Below are 23,469 nucleotides of genomic sequence, written 5' to 3'. Positions count from 1 at the left end.
AATCTTTATGTACAGTCAGCCAGTTAATGGGGGTTCAGAGTAGAGCAGAAAAAATAAATTAATATTTAATGGCCTATATATAACTAAATATATGTGATTATATCACTGTTATCCATGGTTCTATCATCATATTTCTACCATGAGTTACCAATACTGCTTAGTTTACAAATTAAATGAAGCAATGAAAAATATAGACAGTGAATAAACTAAGAATACTGTCTTGATGCTGCAATCATTCTGCAACGTTCAGACAAAAAATTAATGTTAATTTCAAAACCAAAACCAAAGGCTTTGCTATCAAGTCAATTCTGACTCACAGTGACCCTATAGGACAGAGTAAAACTGCCCCATGAGGTTTCTAAGGCTGTAATCTTTATGGAAGCAGACTTCCACCTCTTTCTACCATGGATCAGCAGGTGGGTTTGAACTGCTGACCTTTCGTTAGCAGCCGAACGCTTAAACATTAAGCTACCAGGGCTCCTCTAATGTTAATTAGTTAATGTTAATTTTAAATTCATTTCTAGTTATGGAGCCCAATTATGCTAACTAGATTAGGGTTCAGAAAGCTTTGACTTGTACACTGTATTGTATTCACAAGTTCTTAGTGAAGAACATCTGGAGCAGAGCACAGATCAGACACTATTCTAATGGCATGGTCAACGGGCATTTACCACTCACAGAATAAACCGGACAGGGATGAGCAGAGCAGGAAACATCCTCATCAGCCAAGGTTAGGCTCCCATCCCAGGGTGTGATGCTTTATACCACATCTCTCCATGGGAGAAGAACACTAGAGCACCTCTCTCCAAGGGTTAATACAGGACAGCCATGTCTGCTGCCAAGCAGCGTGTGTAGAGAGCAAGTAGGGGAACCCCCCTCCAAAAAAAACATTGTCATTGAGTCGATTCCGACTCACAGCAACCTTATAGGACAGAACAGAACCTGCCCCATAGGGTTTCCAAGGAGCGACTGGTGGATTTGAATTGCCAAGCTTTTGGTTAGCAGCCAGGCTCTTAACCCACTACACACCAGGGCTCCAAGTAGGGGAAAGAAGTAATAAAGGGTAGAAGGGGTAGGAAAAGTAGAAGGCCCCTTACAGGCAATGGATATTATTCATTGCCTCTGTTCAGGATGGGTGACAATCTCCTGATGACTATTCTAGATTTATTGGCATCAGGAGCATTCCTTCCCCTTTTACGTTAAGGTAGCTTAGCAGAGCTCTGGGTTTCTTCAGAGACCAGTCGTTTCCCCCTAAGGCACATACTTTACTTCATGCCTGTTAGGAGCTATTATGTCCATTGGTAGCTAGGAAAACAGTGAGAAAGATTATAGCACACCTGTGCAACCAGCAATTTGAACCACATTTAAAGACATCGTGGTTTTATTCTCTTCCATGGCCACATAAGGTGCCTGATCAAAGCAGATATATCGTTGGTCCTTTGGAAATCCAGGGAAGGGAATTTAAATGGAGAAATCATTTGCAACAACTAGAAAACTGCTCTGAACTAATGAGGGTCTGAATGTTTTTGGCGAATTGCATGAGGAAGAAAGGGTCAGTAATTCCTTTGCAGATCTTAAACTCAGTAATGGACTTATGAGTTTTCTTTGTTAGTAGTATATGAGTTTATATCTCAGTGGCCTGAGTGAATCAATTTATGACTAAAGTTGTCAAACATTTTATTTTTGACAAAACATTTAAAATGTTTTCTTAAGTATTTAACTTCTTATAACTCATTTATTGCAGTAAACACACTACTGCATTTTTACACAAATAATGCATGTTTTCTGTGTTTGTTTGCCAGCTGCGCCCTCCCCCTGCGAGACACTCTCACAAGCACCACTGTGCCAGTCCTCTTCCTTATGTTGCTATAAAAAATTAGCATGTCGTGCTTATGAAAATACCTCGCGGGGGGCGGGCACAGCCAGCAAACGTGCAGAAGGCGTACGTTATTTGCATTAAAATATAGTATATTGCTAGGCATTTTGTGGTATCAGTCTGAGTATCTACCACAGCTCTTTGAAGTTGATACTGTTATTATCACTTCTGAGATGAGGAAACTGAGGCTTTAAAGTGTTTGAGTAACTTCTAGGATACACAGAGCACAAGGAGCAGCGCTGTAGACCCTTGTGATCTGTGAAGCAGAAGCACTGGTATCACCTGGAAGCTTGTTAGAAATGAAGATCCTCAGTCCCTCCCCAGACCTAGGAACTCGCATCTGCAATATAAAAGGATCCCGCATGGTCCATATGCCCATTAAAGTTTGAAAAATAATGCTTTATTTTACAGAGTCCGGGTTCATGGGCCCTATACAGCCCTGCCTTCCTGAGAAGTCTAAGATAACTTCATTAAGAGAATTAGCAGAATATGATGTGACTTTAGGCAGATTCAAAATAACCCTTTTTTCTAGTTATGTGTTCTAATTCTCTAAATGTTGAGTTTGTTAATTCTGCATTTTTCTCTTTTCACCTAAGTGTTCTGAGGTTATTTTAAAACAGCCTTCTCTTTTCCTCTCCATTGTATCTGTGGCCACTTAATTCTAAGAATATTCTAGTTTGATAGCTTCAGGCTCTTGTTACCCAGGATGTTGGGGAAAAAAAAAAAGATAAAAAAGAAGGACAAATAATGCCTGATTCATAATACAAAGGTTGAGCTACTCTAGGGAACTGTGGAGTCCGTTCTTTAGACACCTGTCCTCTCCTGAATGCATGTCTTCTGGAACGATGATGAGCAATTATCATTCCTGCCTATAATCCTAGGCATTTAAATGTGAAATACAGTTGGTAATCAAGTGCATTTGGATTATAATAGAAAAAGCATGTTTTAGGAATAAGCTGCAATGTGTTCTGTATAAACTTTTAAAAGACTAACCTTTAAATATGAGCCACTCAGTATTAAAAAGGAGGGAGTGGCATGCAACTGTTGACACTTCTGGAGGGTACTTTGACATGAATTTGGAGAATGGATAAAAAGGGAGGAGGCTTACCTGTGTTCTAGAGTCACCTGGAGGGTTGTGTTTTAAAATACCAACTGATGCTTTCTACCCCTGGATATTTGATTAGTAGGTTTGTGGTGGGGCCTGAGAATTTGCATGTTTAATAAGTTCCCAGATGACGATGATGCCTGCTGGTCTGGGGAACACACTTTGAGAATCACTGGATTAGATTTGGGAGACCAGTTAGCGATCTGTTTCATTGACATATGCAGTATGTAATAGAGAACTAAATAATGACAATAGAGTTGGGGGGAGGTTTGGATTGCAAAGATATAGAGGAGTTACAAATGACAGGACTTGATAACCAGGGCTTCTAACCAGTTTGGTCTGGTTCAACCCCCTGCTGAGAATTTGCATTTCCACCCCAGGTATACTGAATCAGAATCTACGTTTTTACAAGATCCCTAGGTGATTCTTATGTACAATAAAATTTGAGAACTGCTGCTGTCCTAGTGGTTCTCCGAATTGGTCCCTAGGCAGCAGCATTAACATCACCTGGAAACTTGGTGGAAATGCTAGTTCTCAGCAGGGGTTTGAACTGGATCAATTAGAAGCCCTGTTGATAATAGACCAGAGTAATCAGGTAGATGCAGAATGGTAGTACCATTATCACAACATTTGGGCTAAAGGAGGAGAAGCTGGCTGGAGGTTTTGGGTGGAAATTATAATGTTTGGTTTTAGGCATGTCAAATGGAGATGTATGTGGGTAATTTAAATGATGATATCTGTTAGGAAAGTTGAATATTGCCGAGTTGAAGACACACTTATAAGAACACAGTGTGAGTCTGTACATCTGTAGAAGAGAAAGGAATCAGAGGACACAGAGTGAGAGAGTAAGATGCTGAGAACAGAAGTCTGGGACATGCTAGTATTTAAAGTGAAATCAGAATAAATCTAAGCTTCAAAAAGGACTGAGGCAGGCTGGCTGGAGCCCTGGAGTAGAGTCTCTATCAGGGAGTGATGGGTGTGGCAAATACCATAGGAAGGTCAAATGACATGGATGCCAGTGTGCCCATTGGATTTCAGAGCCAGAAATCATACGAAACTTCAGTAAAAGCAGTTTCAGCAGAGTGGCATGAACGGGATCCAGATTGTATTTATCTGAACATAGGAACGTTTTTTTTTCAGGAAGGGGTACATGGCTTCTACTTTTCTGATATATATATATTTTTAACATCTCTGAAGGGGATAATGCTATTTATAGGAATATTTTGGTGTACAAGTATTCAAGATTTAAGCTAAATTTTCTAGGTGAAATTTAAGAAAGCATTCAAAAAGCTAATTTAGAATAAAAGCTTATTTATAGGCTTTTCCAACATAAGCAGGAATCTTTGAGAAAGTCCAGCCTCTTGTGAGGTATTGTTGCCTTACCACGGGAGACTTTCACAAATGGCTGTGGAGGCTTTTGTGGTTGGTCTTTCTGATAGTGTTTTGTTTTGTTCCCCACCCCCATTCCTGTGGGGGAACCAGGAATGCTATTATTGCTATTAAGAATATTGTTTTACTCTGTGTCTCTGTGTGACAGCTGGGTGAGATTATTTTATTAGTTTCCCGATTGACCCAACTTAAACTAAAAGGAAGACAATGGTCAACACTTGTGATAGCTGTTAAGCAGCTGTCACTTCTGGTAATTTGACCATAACTGTTTTTCTTTCCTTTTCCTCCAGTGTTTGTTTAAGCAGATTTAAAACAAAACACTGAGAGTAAATAGAATTTGCTGGCTTTCACATGATGAGGACCTGGGATGATAGTTTCATGAGCAGGATTTATTGGTGGTGCGTTTCAGTCTGCAAAACATATTTTAAACCCGTCTGTTCCATAGCGGTGTGCCTACTACTGTTTTATGAAACCTTCTGGGGTTGTGTGGACTGACTATTCAGGACTCTCTGGAGAGCAGATTTGAGATAGAGCTGACGCAGCCCTTGTTGAATTTTGTGCTTGTATCCCTCTATTACTTGGAAAGTTCTCCTCAAAATGTGGGCCAAGTGCAGAATGAGAGGGACTGCCAGTGAAATAGTGAGCTTTCTAAAAGACCCAAATAAAAGCACATTCTGTGGTAAAACTGATCTTATCTAACAGATTCTCTACGTGCATGCTTTCATTTTACCCTTCACTTGCTGACCAGCAATTTAAGGGTCCTGCATTTAAAAAAAAAAAAAAAGAACCTTTTTTAAATCTTAGGTTCCCAATTATCAATGTATAATTGCTTATTTTACAGAGACCAAAGTGATTTCCTAAACTATTAGACATTTTAGTTGCTGACAGATCAGGCTATTGAAAGACTAATAATGAGCATGACTTTGAGGCTCTTTATGGTGAATACTAGGGGGCCAACTGGTAGATTTTGAAGATCTGTGATATAAAATCCGAAAGCTTTGGTTGCTTCATTTAAAAACAAACAACAAACAAAAACTGTTTTTAGTAGTTTAAATAATGAAACAAAGTGTTTCCTATTTATTTGCTCCTCATTTAGTATTTCAAAAAAAAGCATGTTATTAAACAGATCATTGGAATTCAAACTAACATTTTGCCCTTTTCTTTTCATGAGCAGGTTGTCAAGTTATTAAGCAACAAAAGATCGCAAGCAGTTGGAATATTAATGTCTAGTCTTCATTTAGATATGAAAGACATACAGCATGGTAAGTACAAAAATAAAAATTCAGTTTTTGAATACTAAAATTTGGACTAAAGGTTGTGATGTTTGGTGGTAAAATTATCTCAGTTTCTGTGTATTTCCTATAAGTGCTTCTAAACTTGTACCTGTGATCATACCTGGAAAAGTTACCATTACTTTGGAATTTCTGTTATTTCTCTACCTTGTTAAGTGCCTTATTCTCATTGGACATCTATGGGCAGCATTAATAAATACTTAAGTTTTATATCATAAGAAGTACTTGTCCCATGGTGCTGTGTAATTAGTTAGACCACATCTGAAGTATTGCTTCCGGATGCCACACTTAAAACATGGTAAACACTGGTGAGAGCCGGATATCGTGTGTCTTCTAACCATGTTACCTGAAACTGGTTGAAAATACCTGGAAAAAATAGTTCACAGGAGAGAAAAATATGTTGAGACTTGAGTGTATTTGATGAGCTAGTATAATGAAGAGGAAGTGAACCTAAAATATCCTTTTAGATCAGCTTCAACTGGTGTGGGGAGTTATAGGAAAGCATGTTTCAATTGTTGTTTTAAGAATGTTCTTGGGATCAGAGATGTCCGTTAGTAAACTTGAGAAATTAAAAACTTTTCAAGAGGCAGAATGATCATTTGTCACAAAAATCCAATGTTTTTAAAGGGCTTTTGCATTGAACAGGAGGTGGGGCATCCCTTTAAGTTCTCCTGTTCCAAGCAGGGCTTCCAACTGATTAGTTCCAGCTTGAGCCCCTGCTGAGAGTTTGCATTTCCATCGCAGATATACAGAGTCAGAATCTACAATTTAACAAGATCCCCAGGTGATTCTTACGTGTAATAAATTTTGAGACTCACTTTAGAGTTCTCAGAACTGGTCCCTAACCAACAGCATTAATATCGCCTGGAAACTTATTTGAAATGCATATTCTCAGCAGGGTTTCTAATCAGAACAAACCAATCGAAGCCCTGATTCAAGATAGTGTGACATGCTGAAATGGTCATTAAGCAAATTCATTACATATAACTTTTTAGAAGGGATAACTGACCCTTCTAATTATTTGAGACAACTGTAATGTAAACCCTTTGACTTTTCTACAGGTAGAAGGATTATTTTTTCTAATAACCATCAAAGATGGTTTCACATTATTCTTACCCACTTCATATTATTACTAGTGATCCAGACACATGAAAGCAGTAATATCATGACCTTTTTGTATTTCTTTTATGTTGTTGTTTTAACTTATATCTTAAGCCAGGCTTATAAAATATTTTCTGTGTTTGGATTTAGGGTAATATTTAACAATTTCAAAATGGCTTTAGTGTCAATATTTTAATAAGTGAATTCTAACCTACAACGGGAAGGCATTCCTATAGCATATCCTCCTATCACGTTTATGTTGCGAGATACTGCCTAAAGGTGAACAGAGGAATTATATTTATATTCAGAATGTCCCTTAAGCTGCCCAGAGCCTTAGAATAGATTTAAAGCAGATTAAATTATCCAATGGAATGCCCGTTTACCTATTACAGAAATATGGTTTCAAGTATAGCACAGACCTTATAAATCATGAAAACATTTAACTGGTTTTATAGCTTACCCCGTTATGAATGTGGATTCTATTTGTTAGACTTAGAATATTGTGTGGAATAATTCATAAATGGCACAAGCTTGGTATGCCCTGTCAATTGATGAGTAACTCTTAATCACAATTTAAGTTTTTATTAAATTGTTTTGATGGTGAGGAGACTTCCTCAAGCTGAAGCATTCAGGGTAGTAGTCATAGAAGAGGACGCCAAGGCTGGCGCCAAGAAGTTCTTGGTGTTTCTGAAGCTGGCAGATGTAGCCCAGTTAAGTCATACAATGAAATCTGAAAATAATGATATGGTCCTTTCCTTCAGTCAAATATTCAACTCGGTTTGAGTTAATAATGAGAACCTTATGAACAAAGGAGTCCGCCTAACATCTGTGTCTGTGGTAAAGCCAGCAAGAGTTCATTGAAAATTTGCTAGCTTAACATGCAACGCTAACAATAACATGGCAGGAACGTCAGTAGTCGAAGGGGTCATACAGAATTATGCATAAATTTTATCCTATTAGAATTTGAAGTTATTACTGGCGTCTCTTTGAAACCCTGCACACCGTTTTCTAAAAAACAGACACTGTAAAAGCCTAAACAAGCTGTTGTGCCTCTTGGTGGATAAAGTCTTCTGCCTTTCTGTGTTCTCTTGAACCATGATTTATGTGGGTGAATCACTTGTGGCCTTTAAAATTAATTGAACTTCTGTCAGGATATGCCTCCACTGAGAAATCTATAGAAGCATAACCACCATTGATTCTGGTTATAGAAGTGACCACAGAATTTATCCAGACCTCCAGTGTCATTTTATAGAAGAGGACACTAAGAACTTTTAGTGGTCACACAACTCGTTGGTGGAATAGACGGGACTTGCATCCAGGCCTCTCATAATGGACCCTGTTGTTTTGATTAAGTTGAGCCATTTTTCAAAAATTTTGCTTTTCCTTTGACCAGCATTCCTGTCTGTAACACTGAGTTTATGTAATAATATTGTATCAAACAATAGGAATTATTTTCTTTCTCTTCTTCCTTGTCAAGATGCTAGAAAAGCCTGGAATCGATTTTTTTTTTTGTACTGTGTCTCTTGTAAAGTGCCTTGTTAGAGGAATGTCGGCATGTAAGGTTGAACAATAGGTGTCAGAGGTCCCATCGTAGTCTGTTATGGATTGAATTGTGTCCGCCCAAAATGTGTGTCAAATTGACTAGGCCATGATTCACAGTATTGTGTGATTGTCCCACCATTTTGTCATCTGATGTGATTTTCCTATGTGTTGTAAATCATACCTCTATGATGTTAATGAGGCAGGATTAGAGACATTATGTTAATGAGGCACTCTAAATTCACACCTCTTGCCTCCTAGACTGTGAGAAAATAAACTTCTGCTTGTTAAAGCCATACACTGGTGGTATTTCTGTTATAGCAGCACTAGATAACCAAGACAGATTTTGGTACCGGGAGTGGGGTGCTGCTCTAACAGAGACCTAAAATGTAGAAGAGGATTTGAAACTGTGAATGGATAGAGGCTGGAAGAGTTTTAAAGTGCCTAACAGTAAAAGCCTAGATTCCCTTGAAGAGACTACTGGTGGAATTATGGATGTCAAAGATTCTAGAGGGGACTGAGAAGGAAATGAGGAGAGCCGTTACACTGGATATGGTGCAGACAGTGAGAAACAGCGGCAGCAGAACCAGGAGACCAGCATGAGACAGCACTGGGGCTGATCCATGTAGTAAGAGAGCCGAATGCCTTTGCTCAGGAGGCTTCCTGGTAGAATGGAGTGCCTCCAGGCACTTAACAATGGAGCTAAAGAGCTTTGGAATACTTGCCCCAGCAGGACAGACATGGGCAGTGAGGCCTTAGGGGCCAAAAGACCAAGGAACCAGGAAGCAGAAGCTGAAGAGACAAGGAACATAGGAAGCAGAGCTGCCTCAGTCTCAAACAGTAGGGCTACAACCTATGGGGTCTCAAAGGATTAGCCATAGCTTCTAGGATTTCTAAGGGTAGGGCCACAGACTCCTAGGTTTCAAAGAGTCAGATCTTTACTGACTTGGTTCTGGAGTGTGGGGCTGCCTTTCACAAGTGCCAGTGGAATAGGGCCGGAAAAACTGTCCAAAGATGAGGAGGCGGGTCTGCGATGCCCAAGGGGTAGAAGAATGGGGCCTACCGGGGCGGAGGGGGTAGAGTCTCCACTCAGATGGACTAGGAGAATGGGACCGCCAAAAACTGAGGGAGCAGAGTTGCTTTTCCAACGGGCTTGGAAGGTGGAGCTGAAGCCGTGGCCTAGGGACCTCCACCCAAAATCTGGAGAGTGTGGCCAAAACCCAGAGTCCAGAAGGCAGGCCCATTGCCTAAATGGTCTCAGAGAACAGAGGATTATTTTCAAGCCTTAAGAGCTAATGTAATGTGTTTTGCTGACTTGCTTGGTACCTTTTATCTCTTCTTTCCCTTCAGTTTCTCCCATTTGTAATGGAAATGTCTAGCTCATGCTTGTTCCACCATTGCACATTGGAATCAGATAACTCATATTCTAGATTTCACGGATGAAGAGGAATTTCGTATTTTGGACTTGGAATTGATTTAAGACTTTTGCTGTGATATGCTGGGATAAATGTGTTTTACATGAAGTTTCGAGGGCCAAAGTGTAGAATGTTATGGGTTGGATTGTGTCCCCCCAAAATGTGTGTCAACTTGGCTAGGCCATGATTCCCAGTACTGTGTGATTGTCTACCATTTTGTCATCTGATGTGATTTTCCTATGTGTTGTAAATCCTCCCTCTATGATGTTAATGAGACAAGATTAGAGGCCATTGTGTTAATGAGGCGGGACTCAATCTACAAGGTTAGATTGTATCTTGAGTCAATCTCTTTTGAGATATAAAAGAGGGAAGAGAACAGAGAGAGTGGGGGAACCTCATACCACCAAGAAAGTAGTGCCAGGAGCAGAGTGTGTCCTTTGGACCTGGGATCCCTGTGCTGAGAAGCTCCTAGACCAGGGGAAGATTGATAACAAGGACCTTGCTCCAGAGCCCACAGAGAGAGAAAGCCTTCCCCTGAACCTGGCACCCTGAATTCGGACTTCTAGCCTCCTAGACTGTGAGAGAATAAATTTCTGTTTGTTAAAGCCATCTACTTGTGGTATTTCTCTTATAGCAGCACTGGTTAACTAAGATACCACCGTATCCACTGAGTACCTCATCATGCTCAGATTCTAAGGCGAATGAATGCAGGCTGTTTCTGCCAACAGCAGCTGTGAAAAGGCCTCACAGTGACTTACGGTCAGAAGGCAGAGAGGGCATTGGGTTCTTGACTAACTTTATTAATGTGACAAATATAACAGAGGCAGCTCGAAATCATTAATTCTGTGTGTGTACAAAGGTTACAATGAAGACCAGAGCTGCTGGAATACGGTAGTGAATCTGTCTGGTAACTTCTAAATGATCCTGCAGTTTATAGCAAATTTTCAGTGGGGAGGGTGAAATTGGTGTGCTACCTATGAAAAATCCCACTGGATGGTTTAGAATAATTTAAAGTCTAGGATAAAGGTACCTTCCAGAGAGGATTTGCTGTTGTTTCTGCTAGGAACCTGGGGGTACTATGGGTTTGTTGTTAGCTGCTGTTGAGTCAGCCACCTACTTGTGGTGACCCCATGCAAATGGAATGAAGTGCTGTCAGCAGATTGGATCATTGTGATCCATGTAATTTTCATTGGCTGATGATTTTTGAAAATAGATCTCCTGGCTTTTCTTCTAGTTTCTCTTGGTCTAGAAGCTCCACTGAAACCTGTTGAGCATCATAGGAACACGCAAGGCTCCCCTGACAGAGGGGTGGTGGCCGTGCATGAGGTGCATTGGCTGGGAATTGAACCTGGTTTCCCATGTGGAAGATGAGAATTCTGCTGCTCAATCACCACTGCTGTGGATTTCCAAACCAAAACCAAACTCGTTACTGTGGAGTCAATTCAGATTCATAACGACCGTATAGGACAGAGTAGAATTGCCCCATAGAGTTTCCAAGGAGCAGCTGGTGAATTTGAACTGTGGAACTTTTGGTTAGCATCCGACCTTTGGTTAGCAAACAAATGCTTAACCACTGCGCTACTAGGGCTCCTGTGTATTTAGGATCACCTTAAATCAACTGCAAGGGATCCTTTCTATTGCGTGGCTTAGTTTTCCCAATTTATTGTAGGCAAGGTCCCTCTTTAGAATCTATACTTTGGGTAGGTGCTGAGCTCTGATATGTGGCTTCTGGTACCACGAAGCTATCAATAGGAAGTTCAGATTTGGTGGGATAGGCAAATACCTTCAGGGCAAAAGCAGATTCTGAGCTGACTCACTTTTTTGAGTTCTCTTCTGTTTCAGAATGGTAATTTCTTCTTCTTTTGTTGTCTTTGATGCCTGGAAGATTTTTTTACACATATACTTTATCCAGCATGTTTAGTTCTCAGTGGGATGATTGGTTCACATCATCTAGTTTGTTAGTACTGGAAATTGATATGATGCATATCCTCCACCTTTGTGATAGTAGTTGAGGTTTGCGAAAATGGATTGGCTACAACATTTGGCCCATGTTTCAGGGGTCAGTGTGGCATTCACAGCTCTTAGGTCCTTTTTGGTAGATAATAGTAGCTGCAAGATCATTTCTAGTTTCATGAGGCTCGGCTGTATCCCCCACAGTCTGACTACTAGGCAGAATCCACGTAGTTTATCATCCAACCTGGGATACTTTTGAGAATGAAAGAGGGGGCTGTTAATAATATTGCCGGGAAAACAAAGGTGAAGAACATTCTCAAGCAAACCAGTTGCAGGGCTCTCCTCCTAACAGATCCAAATAAAGGCAAGTTTCAGATCTAATTCTCTCCTATATACAGACATCTATGAAGTAAATACTTATTAGCCAGTGGAGTATCCTGGTGGCACAGTGGTTAAAGCACTCGACTGCTAACCAAAAGGTTGGTGGTTCAAACCCACCACCCACTCCACAGGAGAAAGATATGGCCATATGCTTGCGTAAAGATTTACTTACAGGCTTGTAAACGCTATGGGGCAGTTCTGTGGGAAAGTATGAGGACCCAGTACCATTTAGGGATCAAGCCTTAGGCAGCTTCCTAGAAGATTAAGGCCATAGCCTTCCTAGATACTCATACTCTGTCTGTGAAAGTGGGGGTGAAGTATCTCTGACATTTTAGGTATCTTGACATGTATCTTGAAAACCTTTAATTTCACCATTGAAAGCTCATTTCAGACATTAATATGCTAATTATCAAAGCCTTAGGTATTGATCTTAGATACAATAGCTGAGGAGCTTGCAATAGCTGTCTCTGGGATCTGATCTTTTTTATATAATGCTTGCTAACTATTCCTGGAGTCACTGGGTGGCATAAGCAGTTAACGCGCTATGTTGCTAACTGAAAGGTTGGTGGTTCACATGCACCCAGAGGCACCGTGGAAGACAGACCTGGCAATCTACTTCTGAAAAATCAGCCATTGAAAACCGTATGGAGCACAGTTCTACTCTGGCACGCATGAGGTCACCATGAGTCAGAATCGACTCGACAGCAAGTGGTTTGCTTTGGTTAAGCCATCCCTGGAGTGTGGACCTTTATTATTAGGATGACTGACTGTCCATAGAGTTGAAGCTTTAACTGGGCTTATACATAATAATACATTCCCTGCGCAAGTGTATTTGAAGATAAATTACAGGTACTGTGACAAGGGATACCTAATATGTATTTAATGATCCCACCCATACAAATAAGTTTGCTATCTTTCAGGAATGGTCAGTCCAGAGTGTTAATGGCCCATGTTCTTTCTTGTCTTTAGTTTCTGCCACGACTAATGTTGACTGGTGTTTGGGCCCATGAAAAATGAACTGCTAGACTACTTCCTTGTTGAAATTTGTATTCTGTTTAAGCATGATTGACCAAAATCATGTTTCTTGAAATTAAGTGAGATAATTATTTAAACCTACTCAGTATTCTACCAGGAATATAATTGATACAGTCAATAAAATCATGGTTATTTTTATTTTTTGGTCTCTAAGCCCTATGATTGCTTTTAAACACACACACACACGCACATACAAACAGTAGCTAAAGATAGCTTCAAAAAAAAAAAAACCAAACTCACTGCCTTCGAATCAATGCCAACCCATAGCAACCTATGGGACAGAGTAGAACTGCCCCATAGGGTTTCCAAGGCTGTAAATCAGAAGCTGACTGCCACATCTTTCTCCCCAGGAGTGGCTGGTGAGTTAGAACCACCAACCTTTCTGTTAGCAGCTGGGTGCTTTAACCACTGGGCCACCAAAGCTCCTTAAAGATACCTTACAAGGACAGTAAATATACTTTTAGATTTAGACCAGATATTCAAGTGAAGTCTGTCTGCTAATTTGTGAATCTTCATTGGAACCAGGGTCATACTGCTCTCTTGATGGCCTGTCATTGAACTCCCTCACAGGAACTCAAGGCTGAGAAGCCTTATCCTGATAATTGTGTAGGAAGAAATTACCCAAGGCAGCAGGTACTAACAAGAGGGTTGCTGTTGGTAAACAGGCTACATACTGAAAGATCCTTCATAATCAAATCTTTTTATTAGTATCCTAAGAGATGGAATTAGATAGTGATTTGAATTTTGCATTCCCTACCTCCCCCACCCTTCCGTCTACTGCTGTTGTTGATGGCTGTGTAAAATGGTCCATAGGATGGCAGTTAATTTCCATTTTGTAGTGGAGAGAATTGAGGCTTACAGATCAGGCCTGCCTAGGGCATCCAGTTACTTGGACTCCTAGTTCAGTGCTCTCTGCAGCACGTTAGCTTATCACAGAATGAAGACCTATGTGACAATAAAATGAGAATATGCAAATCTACAGGAAGAAAACTGGCAAAAGGACATGCTGCTTTTGGCCAACAATTGTTTTATTCTTAGGAATTGTTAAAACACTGGAAAATATAAATTTAGCAATGTCATTTATTGCTTTCAGTGTCGTACAAATTCCTGTTGGCTTATTGACTCTGTTCCTTAGAGAAATAAAATTGTGGATTTTTTTTTTACATTTGTGAGGAAAATGAGGAAAAAGTAATTTAAAGAAAATTATTAATAGCTTTGTTTCTTCTTGTTTGAGCCAAAGAAAGAGAAACGAGATTCCTCTAGGACAAAGAAAAAAGCAATCTGGGTTAATGCTATCGGTTAATTAAAACAGATTGTGATTACTTATAAAACACTTGGGATGCATGGGACATTGAACTTCCTGAGCCTCTTAACTAGGTTTCCAGTTGCTCAGAGAGCATGTAGAGAAATACAAATACCATCCTAGTAAGTCCCTGGCAATGCTTGCTTTCATTTTTTACTGATTCTCTTGGCATATTCTTTCTTCCTTGTGTCTCCCAAGTGTCAGTACTTCCCTGGGTTTTTCCTCTATTTTTTAGTGTAGCATAAAAATGATTAAGAGCATGGGTTCTGGAGCCAAGCTTCTTGGATTTGAATCCCAGTTCTGCTACTTGATAGCTGAGTAAACTTGGGTAAGTTATTTCATATCTCTATGCTTGAGTTTTCTCATTGGTAAAACAGCTTGTTAAGTGAGCCGTTACCTAAGGAAACACACACACACACACAAATGCGTACTTTCGTGTATTGCCTTGGTGCGTTAAGCAGTCAGTCAGTGTTAGTTCTTTCCTTCCTGCATTTCTTAAGAAACGAGCTGTGTCTGTAAGTTTTGGAGATGTGTGAAACTTGGAGCCTTGGACAGCCAGGGATGAGAGAGTACGTAAAAGTTGTATTCTGCTTCTCATTACACCGAACAGGTTTTACTACAGGGCTTTGGTATTGGACGAAGGAGGATGTGGAATGCATGGCCACCTACTGGCTGTCGTTTTGTTGGACTGTGGTGGCTTATGTGTGGCTATGATGCTGGAAGCTATGCCATCAATATTTCAATACCAGCATGGTTACCTATGCTGGACAGGTTTCAGCAGAGCTTCCAGACTAAGACAGATTAGGAAGAAATGCATGGTGCTCTACTTCCTAAAATTAGCCAGTAAAAATCTTATGGACCACAACAGAAGGTTGCCCAATATAGTGCTGGGAGATGCACTCCCTTAGTTGGAAGGCACTGAACAATGGATTCAAGCACATCGGAGATCATGAAGATGGCATAGGATTGGGCAGCATTTCATTCATTGTGTTGTATATAGTGTCTTTATAAGTTGGAGCCCACCATACGACAGCGAACAACAACCGAATGTATGGAACTTTTCCTTCTGGTGGGGTAGCTGAAAGTGAGACAGGAAAGGAGAAAGGGGAGCTTCAAGTTCAAGAGGAACATATCTGAGATCACTATGATTGTTCTATAGTTCGAGTTTTGAGTGAATGTTGTTAGTACTGGGTTACACCTATTTCTGTTTTCTGAATGGAGATAAATGTGAGACTTATTTAATTAGAGTAGCAGCTCCTAGAAGTTGAGCATGTCTTGGACTGCTTTTTTTTTTTTAATCGTGCTTTAAGTGAAAGTTTACAAATCAAGTTCTTGGACTAAGTTTTATATGCAAGGAGAGCAATTCGTTTTGGGAACTCGAAAGGCTGAGGTCTCTCACTATTGTGTGGTTTTTTAAACATTGTCTCTGCAGTGTGAGTCAGCCACATTCATAGTTGTTGGCGCTGGGTGGCATGTGGAGGTAGTGGTTGGGGAGTTTGGCTTTGTTGGTGGAATGAATTTTGGTGTGGAACATGAGTAGGATCCAAGTAGAGACATGGACAGCTGCTTCTATGTCTTGTGTTGACTTACGGTTTTTCCTGGTTGTTAAATAAGTTTCTAGCTCTAAGTATAAAGTATAAGAAGACTTTTCAAAAATCTGAAAATACCTTTTCTGAACCCTAGGAGTTACTATACATTTAGCAGTTCTTTTAACCTGTTGGACTGCCACTGACTCATGTTTTTCTTTTGAAATTTTCTACTAAACAAGTTGTAGATTACAAACTCCAGGTCTTTCTCGTAGAGTTTCTGGTTTCATTCTCAGAGACACAAGCTTTTTCACTTGCCTATTAATCACCATAAGAAAGTTCACCCATAATCATTTGTTTATTTTTGTAATATTTTCAAAAAATTGGGTTAGTGTAGGCTACGTTGTTTTTTTTCCCACTAGGTTTTCGAGGGTCTGGTTTCTTTATGAAACACAAGTTTACCAAGGCTCGCTTAGAAATTCCTTCATGCCCTTTTCTTACATTTATTTTAAGTGTTTTCCTCACATGGGATATGGAGTTTTAAGACTTGTTTATTGTATTTATTGAGACATTAAAAATGTAGTAAATGCTGTTGGGAGGTTTAGTGAATGGTTTTCATTGAAATGTAAAGTCACTTAGAATTAGAAATTTGAGAAGAAAGTAGGCTCCAGTGAGCCCTCTGTAACCTTTTCATCAATTGTAGCCTTTTAGTGGAGAAAAGGCACACTTTCATTAAAATCTACTTTCAGAAATTTAATATCATAATATGCTTTAATTTAAAATACAAGTTCATTATTTAGAATTTCTTATAAAAAGGATCTCATAAATCATTTTAAGTCACACGTAGATTACTAAACCAAGGTAAAATGAATTATTATAGGTCTTTCAAGTGTAATTATATGCTCAGCCAAAAACTTGGGTTGAACTTAGCTTACATTTTTATGACATTGTTCCACAGTTGGACTTTCTGATTATGCTTTTATGGGAAGAAGCAGCACAATACTTTGGGGGTTATTCTGAAGCTGTGAGCTTTGAATATGATTATTCTTTTCCTTCATTGCACTTGGAAACCCTGGTGGTATAGTGGTTAAATGCTATGGCTGCTAACCAAAAGGTCAACAGTTCAAATCTACCAGGTGCTCCTTGGAACTATGGGACAGTTCACTATGAGTTGGAATTGACTCGACAGTAACCGGTTTGGTTTTTTTATGGTCATTGCGCTTACTGTCTGAAATGTGTGTCACACGTTTGTGTGTTTATTTTTGCCCCTTTACCCTTTCTGTTCCCCCTCCTCCCCAGCTAGGGAAGGTAAGCTCTGTGAAGGCTGGAGACATACCCCCTTGTGGCTCAGGGTATTCCCCCTATAATGCTGCATCTGTTCTTCACAGTCACTGGCTGATTGTTAATGGGATTGCCCAGGACCACATGGGGACTGTGTAGAGGAGGAGCCTAAATTTGAGCACAGAGCACTTAGTTGAGTGCATAACTAATCACATCAACGTTGGCCGTTGAATACTGTGTATTTAAGGTGTGGTTTTTGCAAATGTATTCACACTGAATAACCCTTAGGAGGGATGAGGATTTGGACCGTGATTTGGGGTGAAGAGAAATCTCTTTGGCAACTAGAATTTTGGGTGTATTTCAAAATTCGCTCCTTTAAAATTCTGTGTGTTTTGAGAAGCACTTCTCTGGCACCCCAGAGTGGCCACTCTGTAGCTGCTTCCTGGCTTTCTTTATCCAGTCAGATGAAGTGAAGATCTGTGAGCGCTGGAGGTGAGGAGAAAAAATGACTGGTTCTGTCCATTTTTCCCTTATAGAGCCCCAGGTGTCCAATTCTTACTAGGTACTGAGCTGAGACATCAGATAAGACAACTAAAATGCAAAAGTTGTGTAATGGCATATTATCTTGTAGCATGACTATGGTAATATTTCATGCTGATGGCTATCTTGTATCTTCCTGGCCAAACATGAATAAAAAATTTCTTCTTTTCCAGTAGCACTTTTAAGCCAAATACCTCTGTCATGGATTGAATTGTGTCCCCCTAAAATATATGTCAACTTGGCTAGGCCGTGATTCCCAGTATTGTGTGGTTATCCACCATTTTGTCATCGGATATGATTTTCCTATGTGTTGTAAATCCCACCTCTAAAATGTTAATGAGATGGGATTAGCAGCAGTTATGTTAAGGAGGCAGGACTCAATCTACAAGATTAGGTTGTATCTTAAACCAATCTCTTTTGAGATAAAAGAGAGAAACAAGCAGAGGGGGGGGAACCTCATACCACCAAGATATAAGAGCCAGAAGAATAGTGCATCCTTTGGACCTGGGGTCCCTGCAGTGAGAAGCCCCTCGACCAGGAATGATTGATGACAAGGACCTCCTCCCAAAGCCGACAGAGAGAGGAAGGCTTCCCTAGAGCTGGCACCCTGAATTCAGACTTCCAGCCTCCAAAAGTGTAAAAGAATAAATTTCTCTTCTTTAAAACCATCCACTTGTGGGATTTCTGTTATAGCAACACTAGATAACTAAGGCAACCTCTAACTACATTTTAAAATTAATTAAACAATTAAATCAAATTATTATATACACATGATTAAGAAATGAAATAGTACAGAAAGACTTACAATGAAAAACCACAAGTTTGTCACTTCCATGGTAGATTGTATATTGTTGTATGATGTAGAGTCAATTTTGATGCATACTAACCCTCTAGGACAGTGTAGAACTGCTCCTTAGGGTTTCCAAGGCCGAAATCTTTACGAAAAAGCAGACTGCTACATCTTTCTCCCGTGGAGCAGTTGGTGGTTTTGGACCACTGACCTGTCAGCAGCCAAGTGCTTAACCACTGTGACACCAGTATACAAGACATTGTATGTTGTTCATTGTTTTTAGGTGCCATTGAGTCAGTTCCAACTCATAGTGACCCTGTGTACAACAGAACAAAACGCTGCGCGGTCCTGGGCCATCCTCACAATCATTATTATGCTGAAGCCTATTGTTGCAGCCACTGTGTCAATCTATGTTGTTGAGGGTCTTCCTCTTTTTCACTGACCCCGTAATCTACCAAGAATGATATCTTTTTCCAGGGTCTGGTCCCTCCTGATAACATGTACGAAGTATGTGAGATGAAGTCTTGCCATCCTTGCTTATAATGAGCATTCTGGCTGTACTCCTTCTAAGACAGATTTATATGTTCTTCTGGCAGTCCAGGGTATCTGCAATATTCTTCATCAACACCATAATTCAGAGGCATCAATTCTTCTTCAGTCTTCCTTATTCATTGCCCAGCTTTTGACATGCATATGGGGCGATTGATTGAAAACACCATGGCCTGGGTCAGGCTCACCTTGGCCCTTAAATTGATGTCTTTGCTTTTTAACACTTTAAAGAGATCTCCTGAAGCAGATTTGCCCAATTTAGTGCATACTTTGATTTCTTGACTGCTGCTTCCTTGGACCTTGATTGTAGATCCAAGTAAAATGAAATCCTTGACAACGTCCCTCTTTTCTCTGTTTATCGTGCTTTTGCTTATTGGTTCAGTTGTGAGGATTTTTGTTTTCTTTTACGTTGAGGTGTAATCCATAGAAGGCTGTGGTCTTTGATCTTTATGAGTAAATGCTTCAAGTTATTTTCACTTTCAGCAAGCAAGGCTGTGTCATCTGCATTTCGAAGGTTGTTAATGAGCCTTTCTCCAGTCCTCATGCCCTGTTCTTCTTCATATAGTCCAGCTTCTCGGATCACTTGCTCAGCATACAGATTTAATAGGCATGGTGAAAGGATACAACCCTGATGCACACCTTTCCTGACTTTAAACCATGCAGTATCCTCTTGTTCTGTTCAAACGACTGCCTCTTGGTCTATGTACAAGTTCCTCATGAGCACAATGAAGGGCTCTGGAATTCCCATTCTTTGTAGTGTTATCCATAATTTGTTATGATCCACACAGTGGAATGCTTTTGCATAGTCAATAAAACACAGGTGAACATCTTTCTGGTATTCTCTGCTTTCAGCCATGATCCATCTGACATCGACAGTGATATCCTTTGATCCATGTCCTCTTCTGAATCCAGCTGGAATTTCTGGCAGTTCCCTGTTGATGAACTGCTGCAATCGCTTTTGAATGATCTTCAGCAAAATTTTACTTGTACGTGATATTAATGATACTGTTTGATAATTTCTGCATTCTGTTCGATCGCCTTTCTTTGGAATGGGTACAAATATGGATCTCTTCCTGTTAGTTGGCCAGGTAGCTGTCTTCCAGATTTCTTGGCACAGATGAGTGAGCACTTCCAGAGCTGCATCCGTTTGTTGAAACATGTCACTTGGCATTCCATCAGTTCCTGGAGCCTTGTTTTTCGCCAGTACTTTTAGTGCAGTTTGGACCTCTTCCTTCAGTACCATAGGTTCTTGATCATATGTTACATCCTAAAATGATGAATGTCGACCAATTCTTTTTGGTACAGTGACTCTGTGTATTCCTTCCATCTTTTTTTTGATGCTTCCTGCATCATTTAGTATTTTCCCTGTAGAATCCTTCACTAGTGCAACTTCAGGCTTGAGGTTTTTCTTAAGTTCTTTCAGCTTGAGAAATGCTGAGTGTCTTCTTTCCTTTTGGTTTTCTGTCTCCAGGTCTTTGCACATTTCATTATAATACTTTACCTTGTCTTCTCGAGCTGCCTTTTGAAATTTTTGTTCAGTTTTTTTACTTTATCATTTCTTTCTTTTGCTTTAGCCACTCTGTTCAAGAGCAAGTTTCAGAGTCTCTTTTGACATCCATTTTTGTCTTTTTTTTTCCTGCCTTTTTAATGATCTCTTGCCTTCTTCATGTATGATTTCCTTAATGTCATTCCACAAGTAGTCTGGTTTTCAGTCATTAGTGTTCAGTGCATCAAATCTATTCTTGAGATGGTCTCTAAATTCAGGTGGGATGTAGTCAAGTTCTTATTTTGGCTCTTGTGGACTTTTTCTAATTTTCTTCAACTTTAGGTTGAACTTGCATATGAGCAATTGATGGTGTATTCTGAAGTTGGCCCCTGGCCTTGTTCTGACTGATGATGTTGAGCTTTTCTGTTGTCTCTTTCTACAGATGTAGTTGATTTGATCCTGTGTGTGCCTTTTGACAAGGTCCATATATATCGTCACCGTTTATGTTGGTGAAAAAAGGTATTTGCAGTGAAGAAGTTGTAGTCTTGCAAAATTCTGTCCTCAGATCTTCAGCATCATTTCTGTCACCAAGGCCATATATTCCAACTACTGGTCTTTCTTCTTTGTTTCCAACTTTCGAATTTCAATCACCAGTAATTATCAATTCATCATTGTACAGGAATGATTTTTCCCTTGTTTGAGCCACTGTGGAATAATAGCAAATTTGTTTAAAGAAATGGTAGGATTTGGGAGAAGGCTCCTCTGTCGTTGTAACCTACAGTATGGTCTTCTTATGAATTATGGTGTTGTAAAAGGAATTTTCAAATCGAGTGATACGTTAAACTAGATTATGTGCATGGTTCCTTTTAATTCTAAGATTGTATGAGTCTAAATTTAAAAGATGTATAATTGCTGATAATAATTAACACGCATAGTTGTTACTGTGTACTGGGGCTACAAGAAGGTAAGTGATGTGATTTTCCCCATTTTAGGGATAAAAAAACTGAGGTATAGAGTAGCAATCAGTAACCCCTGTACAATCAGCAACCCCTGTAAAGTAAAAAAGTACATACCACAAATGAAGATGTTAGCATTGACCTTTACATGAGAGAAGTCACAGCTCATCCATCCCTTATGTTTTCTTTTCTTCTTTATTTTTTTCCAACATTTAATCAGTCATTCACTCAAACATTTTCTGAGTGTCTACTTTGTGCCAAGCTCCATTCCTTGTCCTGGTGTACAGAAATCAGAACAAACCCTAGAAAAATCTATGCCCATATGGAGCTTGGAAACGCTGGTGGTGTAATGGTTAAGAGCTACGGCTGCTATCCAAAGGTCAGCAGTTTGAATCTACCAGGCACTCCTTGGAAATCCTATGGGGTAGTTCTTCTCTGTACTTTAGGGTTACTATGAGTTGGAATTGACTGGACCACAACCGGTTTGGTTTGGTTTGGTTTTCGGTTATATGGAGCTTAAATTCCAGTAAAGGAAGCTATAAAAAAATAAGCAAAATACATGCTACAACAAATGACGATGAGTGCTGTGGAGGAAATAAGCAAATGCAGGGACTAGAACTAGGGAGTACAGAGTGAGAGGTAAGGGTGGGGTCAGGGAAAGACTCAATGAGAAAATGACATCTGAAGCGTGGGAGGAAAGGAGCCAGGGAACAGCACATCAGAAGAGTGAATAGTCAACGTGCAGGATCCGAGATGTTGATGCCCTGGCATATTAAAGGACAGCAAGTTGCTGAATGTACCTGGAGGGGATTGATCAAGGGGAGAGAAGTTTAAGATGTGCTTGGATAGATAAGGGGAGGGAGTCAGGTTGTAGAGAGCCATCTTGACTTGGACTGCTGTATTTGCATGCAGTTATTATGTCCTTTTACCATTTTTTTTTTAAATAGGTGGAAAGTGGGTTGTATTTCACCAAGATTATGCCTCACCCACGTTAGGTATCTGGTCTGTTAATTACTTCTGAATTACTTAAATAATTGGTAAATAATGAATTTAAGAATGTGAGAAATAAATAATTTAGAGCTCGTCTTAGTTAAATCCAAATACTCATTTAACCCTAACAGGCCCTGATATTTTTTTAAATGTCTAGAAGAGTTTAAAAAAAAAAAAAGCACGATTAACATTTTCGAGACTATTATTCTAGCTTACTTATTGATCATTTCTAAACCATAGTTCCTACTACAGTTTGTACATATTAACATTTATCGTGTCTGCTTTTTCAGCTTAACTTACACCTATGTAAAACAGGTGCTTGGGGCTCCTGGCCTTGCTTCTTCAGAGCCATTTTCATTGGCAGTGCAGAGTCAGCTGCAAAGGCATCTCACTGAACAGGGCCTGTAGTTACTGGCTCTAGAGAATGGGGGCGCCTGAGGACAGGAGAGTAGATACACAGAGGAAAACTCCTTCAGTAGAGGCTCTCCATTCACAAAGCACTTACGGAGGTTTAAATAAAGTTCAGAAGGGTGAGTGAAGGAATTAGAACAGGGGTCATTCTATCTTTTACTTGAAAACTTTCTACTGTTTACTGAGAAGCAAGTTTTTATTCATTAAAAGCACACCTTAATGCCTGAAACTGCTCCCTGTATCTAACAGATCCCTCATTGCTCTGGACAATGAATCATTGAACTAGTTTTTACACTCAAATATGTGCATCAAAAGAGGGGGGCGCGGAACCCTTCATTAACTGACCAAAGTAGGATTTAACATATACCTAAACCAGGACATCACATTTTTGCACATATTAACTACATGTTGATTTAGGTAAACCATGACATTCCAAAGGATCATAATAAAAATTATGTGTTCTTTAGATTTTTCGTATTTTCAGTTATTTTGAAAAGGTAGACATGAGATACAAGTTCTTAGTCAAGGTCATTTCTGTAGTCAATAAATGA

The 23,469-nt window shown here is 39.7% G+C and overlaps 1 protein-coding gene across 1 annotated transcript in view; it reads left to right on the top strand.

Moving 5' to 3' along the window:
• The window catches only part of FMN2 (formin 2), a 402,560-nt gene that overhangs the window by 172,303 nt on the left and 206,788 nt on the right, over positions 1-23,469 (top strand). The window contains exon 7 of the mRNA XM_049867986.1: positions 5,545-5,632. Coding sequence (XP_049723943.1) covers positions 5,545-5,632 — 88 coding nt within the window. The remainder of the gene's footprint in view (positions 1-5,544; positions 5,633-23,469) is intronic.

The sequence above is a fragment of the Elephas maximus genome, chromosome 24, assembly GCF_024166365.1.
Source record: "Elephas maximus indicus isolate mEleMax1 chromosome 24, mEleMax1 primary haplotype, whole genome shotgun sequence".
In the NCBI taxonomy this organism is placed as follows: Eukaryota; Metazoa; Chordata; class Mammalia; order Proboscidea; family Elephantidae; genus Elephas; species Elephas maximus.
Note: the sequence above shows the minus strand (reverse complement) of the source record. Positions and strands in the feature narration are given on the sequence as shown.